Here is a 6,018-nt window from a genome sequence, read left to right as displayed (position 1 = left end):
CTGTTTACTGATTTTGAACCTAAGGTTACAGCTCACATGAACCGTAGGCTTCAAAGACCAGTGACTATGGAGGAAGTGAAACGTGCAACATTTAGCATTCATCCCCAAAGTGCTCTAGGAGATGATGGTATGACAGCAAAATTTTTTCAAAGCTTCTGGAACATACTTAGTGGTGATGTGTTTCGAGCAGTTAAGAGCATCTTTTCAGAACTCTATGAATATTAATCATATTGGGGCTCAGGATAAATACCTTGGTTTGCCTTCTACAGTCTCTAAATCGAAAAAGGCTTCTTTTAGTATGATCAAAGAAAAGGTTCGGAAAAGAATCCAAGGGTGGAAGCGCAACCTTCTATCGTCAGGTGGTAGACACGTATTGCTTAAGACAGTGGGAGAAGTTATTCCTATTTATACATTGTCTTGCTTCAAGTTGCCTGATGGTTTAATCTCGGAAATTCACTCTCTACTTTCTCAGTTCTGGTGGGGACAAAAAGGTTCTGAAAGGCGGATGGCTTGGATTAGCTGGGACACTATGACTCGCCCACGAAAAGAAGGAGGCCTTGGATTTAAAGATCTCAGAATCCAAAATCTGGCACTTTTAGGCAAACAGTTTTGGCGACTTGTAACACAGCCTACTTTCTTATTATCCAAAATCCTAAGAGGTAAATACTTTAGCAATGGTAATGCTATAACGACAGAAATTGGAGTCTTACCTTCTTGGGGATGGAGGAGCATACTGGAAGGCCAAAAGATTGTTGAAAAAGGTCTTAATTGGGCTGTGGGTACTGGAGAGAATATCCGAACCTTTGAGGATCCTTGGCTGCCTCCTCCGTATCATTTAAAGATTTCTGACATGCCAAATAGACAAGCTATCTCTGAGTTGGTTCCAAGAGTTAAAGATCTAATTACTGAAGATAGGAATTGGAATCAGAATCTTATTCAAGAATTATTTCCCCAAGGCGTTGCAAACAGGATTTTGTCAGTTAAAATTCAGCAGAGTAGGGACAAATTGCAATGGGATTTGAACAAATCCAAACAATATGATACAGCTTCAGGTTACAAAATTGGCTATTTATTTTACCATCCGCCTCTGGAGCTTTGCCCTAATTATATGCAACAGAAAAAGCCGTGGATTGATCTATGGAAGTTGAACTTGCCTCACAAAATTAAGCTATTTATCTGGAAAGCTCTCCATGGCCGGCTCCCGGTGCTTGCTCAGATTCATCACCGCATCCCATTTATATCACCAATATGCCCCTGCTGTCATGAAGCAACCGAAACAGTCACTCATTGTTTGATCGATTGCTCTAGAATTAAAGATGTATGGTCTCATAGTTATCTTCGTGACTGTCTTCCCCCTCAGAGTCCTAGCGACTTTTGGACATGGTGGATTGCATCAACAGAGATGCTTAACCCGTTGAAGAATGCTGACCGTAATCCCAATTACTTGCCATCATTTGCTGGAACTGCTGGAAAGCTCGCAACCAGTTGATTTTTGAAGGTTCTACTTCAATGTCGTCTGCCATTCTAGCAAGCTCTGTCAAGTTGCTCCATGAAATCCAAAGAACTCCCAGTTTAGGTCGTCATCTCCATGAGGCAAGCTCTTAGTTGCATTCAATTTGATTTATCATTCTTTCTTCTTTAAGATTTTTTTCGTTTTTCGACCACGCACCGTTGGATGAATACCTTCAGTGTAGTGCTTTTAGGAAATCCCCACTTTTCATTATGCTGTCCTGCTTTTGGACATCTTTGTATTTCATTTTTCAATAATTAATGAAATATAACCTACTATCTTTGGAAAAAAAAAGAAGTGAGTATAAAAGTAAGTAAGGTTGCACACAGATCGGATCGGATCAGATATAGCCTATAATTTTATTCGATTCGCACTGCACTCATCGGATTGGATTGGATACGATATCCACAATTTTTTTTAAGTTGGATTAGATCCAATGGATCGAATATCGGGTATATCCGCATAATTCAAAAAAATTGTTTTAAGTCTCTTTTTTACTCTAGAAAATTTATTTTTTTTACCTATTTAAGCCTATTTACTCCTAAAATATTATCAATAAAATTCTATTGAATAACAAAAGAAAAATAATAACACAAGATCTAAGTTTAATTATTCTAAATTAAAGTACAACATAAAAAATTAAAAACAAGATATCATAAAATTTATAAAACAACACACTAAAATTTATATCACATTAGGGTTTACTTTCTTAAACTATGTTATTTATATGAGACCGTGGATATGCGGATCTGCAGATCAAATCTGCAGATATCACTGCCAAATCTGCAATCTGATTCTACCATAGTGCGGATAGGATCGAATCTGATCCGATTGCTCTGCGAATCGGATAATATCCATAAAATTCAGATCAGATGCGGATAATTACCACAGATATGAGAATATTATCCGATTTACGTGCAGTACTAAAAATAAGAGAATGAATTTCGGAGAAATGATTTGAGAATGGTAAATAAGAGAGAATATATTGTGTGGAGTTAACGATAATAGTTAGTAAAAATTAATGATTGTAATTAGTGAGAAAAATAAATGCAATTGGAACGATTGTTCTGTAAAAATAAACAGTTTTACAATACTGCTTATGTGGCAAACTATAGAATGATAAATGTCAAATTGTCAACATTTTATTATGAGACAATATTGGTATCAGGTTTTATATAATATAAATAAATGAAGAGATTTAATCAAAGAAGAAATTGAAAAAACAAGCTAAAGCAAAAGGGTCATTTCTTTTACCATCACACTATTATTTATTTTAAATTGGAGTCTTGGATATGCTTATAAAACGACTCTGCATCAGTGCATCTGATTAGAAATTTAAAAGAAATTTTTCGCTGCTACTACTACGCTACTACCCCCTAAAACTTCTCTAAACTCAGATAGTGCGTAACTGCATATCACAACCACCGAAAATAGCTTATATTTAACTTCTATCAAAGGAATAGTGAGACATCGAGAATTGAGAAACTAATTACAACATTAAGCTTTTAAAGAGATTATTTTTAGGTTCTTCTAACAACAAATTCACAAAAATCAAATTAATTTTATGAAAAACCAAATTAACTAAATAGTAAATACAAACATATTCAATTTTTAGATGTGAAATTCGGTTTCAGTCTGAGTATGAAACTTTGAATGATTTAAGATTATAGTCCTCCATCTTCATGAGCCATCTCATAAATTTTTCTATCAGAATAGTCTTCACTGTAAATATAGGAGGGTTTATCAAGTTTAATGTCTCCCAAAGTTGATGAGTTGTTGTCACATTTTAGAAATTAGAAACCAAGAGCTCCATGTTTAACATCAATTTGTCAAACTATCGCAAAGCCAATACATATTGTCATTGCAGCTTCCTCTGACAAACTGCTAGGCTTTGGAATATGTCAAGTGAGTGAAGATATTAGGGTTTACCAAGGGCATCATAAGGCTATTTGTTGTGCCTACATGATGGCGCGGAAGTCACACCTTCATGAAATGTTACTTGTCCTTTAAATTTTTAGTCTTTTGATTTAAATGTTACTTGTTTTTTTATGGGAAATTACTTATATTTTAGTTTCTCTTTTCTAAAGGTTGAATGATAGACAATTTTTAAAGGATATCTAGTTGTATAGACATAGAAAAATTGGTAAATTCTCAACCAGAATAGTCTTCACAAACTGGAATGAAAACATTAGCTTTAAATGATAAAAGGTGGTTTTATAACAAAAGATTAGATGGTCCAAATAACATTTAAATTATTCAATGATTTTAGTAACAAAATTTATTTTGGAAAAATTATTACAAAGGACCATTAAAAAAATTTAATTATTAAAAAGGACCTTTAATATTAAAATTATTTAGAATGACTAATTTTATAATATTTAAAAAAAAGATCAAATCTTTTTTTGTCAAGAGATAAATATATCCTTAGATTATTTATTTATTTTAAACATATTATTTTTTAATTATCTATCATATTCAAATCTTTATTCTTCATCTATAACTCATAGAGAATAAGGATTTGAGTATGATAGATAATTAGAGAAAAAATATGTTTACAAAATAAATAAATAAATAAATAATCTAAGGATATATTTGTCTCTTCACAAAAAAAAATTAGTCCTTTTTTTAAATATTATAAAATTAGTCCTTCTAAATAATTTTAATATTAAAGGTTCTTTTTAATAATTAAATCTTCCTAACAGTCCTGTATAACAATTTTCCCTTTTATGAATAAAACAAAATTAAGCAGAGTATTTCTAATTTCAAATTAGACTGCTTAATTATTCTATTTTAAAATTTAATCTCTATTTTATAAGTTATTTTATTATTTTCACAACTATATCATTAACAATTGGAAATTATATAGAAATAGAATCTCCACTAATGGTGACCTTAATTCTAGTCTATAAACAGGATCATGAGGTCAATGTAAAAACATCTTCAACTAATTTGATTTCTAAAATTCAAATTTTATATTGTTAGATTAAAATTCAACATTTATTGTTCTTTTGAATTGAAGAATAAAGAAAACAATGTGAATCAATGAATTTTTATATTTGATCTGTTTGTTGTTTTAATCTGTTTGATGGTGTAAACGATTGAAAAATTGTGTTTGTTGTTAATCTAATTAATTTAATTCAACAACAATCAAAAAGTATATAACTATTTTGGGTCAAATAATTCTAATTGAAAACTCGTAACAATCGATTGTATAGATAAATAAATCGATTCTTTTATGCACAAACATATTTAAGATTATAGTCCTTCATCTTCATAACTCATCTCATAAATTATTTCTCCAACTATTCCTTTCGTCGTCCAACTCCAGACTTTATTATTTTATTAATAACAACCATCCACTAATCACACACCAAAAGACTAATAAAAAAGAAAAAAAAATAGAACATACCCCCTTTATATAAAAAAAAAAACTGGCCAATAGGCGCAGCAAGAGTATAAGTGTATAACTATATATAGAATTAGATATACATTGAGACTATGGTACCTATCTAAGAACAATCAATGTGCATGCTAAATTTATTAAGATAAGAGTGAAATTTATACCTAATAAAAGAAATAAATTATTAGCCTTACTTTCTCTTGTGAAAACTAAAATTCATGCTGAATCAGTCAAAGCGTCAATTTCGACCGGTTTCATTGCATCTTTGGGTACTGCCTTTCTCCATTTGCCTTCCTCAATTTCTTAAGCGCGCGATCGGCCGAAAACTTTCGCTCCATGATTGAGCCGACCTCTGATACTGTGCCCATGAGAGCACCAAACATGGTGAAGCATGCGGAGGCTTTGAGATTGCGGTGGCACAAGGAGAGCAGCCCGCTGCTGATGGCCGGGGCAAATATGCCATTCCAGGAGTCGTTCTTCTGACGAACAGAACACAAGGCGTCGTAGGAGACACTGCAGAGGGCAGACCAGGCGGCAACCTTGCCCCCCACACGGGGTGCATTGAGGCGAACGGCGTGACAAGCAGTAGTGATATGGGTTGGAGAGATACAAAGGGACTTAAAGAAGTGGAAGGGAGATCCGGCGATTGCGCCCATCACGAACCCAATGCCGGCTGAATTGAGGGCATCATCAAGGCTTTCTTTCATTGTTAGGCATTCTTCCATTGTTCGCGGATTTCTTATTAACAAGTTACCGGTATCCATTGCAAATAGGATTCCCAAAGGTGTAACTGTGTTTCTCCACCACAAGGGTTCTTAAAGGAAAATTATTCTAGGCAGTAGGGCGGTTTAAAACTTCAAATCAAAATAGATCTAAATTAAATCCCTAATCTAATTTAATTTAAATTAAAAATCAATTATAATAGTATTAATATAATTAAATAATATTAAAAAATATAAAATGTTAAAAAGTAATTCTCCACGTACAAGTGATTTTCAATACAAGTCATTTATATTCACGCCGTTTTACGTTTTTTTTTGTGTGCCTCTTTTTCTTCTTCTTCTTTCTCCGTGCTTCATCTTCCTCTTCTTCTTCTTTTTTCTCCGTG

The 6,018-nt window shown here is 32.9% G+C and overlaps 1 protein-coding gene across 1 annotated transcript; it reads right to left on the bottom strand.

Annotated features, from left to right (window-relative positions):
- On the bottom strand, positions 5,165 to 5,635 carry LOC107619923 (mitochondrial import inner membrane translocase subunit TIM17-3-like). Its single transcript, XM_016322154.2, has one exon. It carries the CDS (start codon positions 5,633 to 5,635, stop codon positions 5,165 to 5,167), a length of 471 nt encoding a protein of 156 aa, XP_016177640.2.

This window comes from Arachis ipaensis, chromosome B10, assembly GCF_000816755.2.
Source record: "Arachis ipaensis cultivar K30076 chromosome B10, Araip1.1, whole genome shotgun sequence".
In the NCBI taxonomy this organism is placed as follows: Eukaryota; Viridiplantae; Streptophyta; class Magnoliopsida; order Fabales; family Fabaceae; genus Arachis; species Arachis ipaensis.
This window is presented reverse-complemented; position numbering and strand designations above follow the sequence as displayed.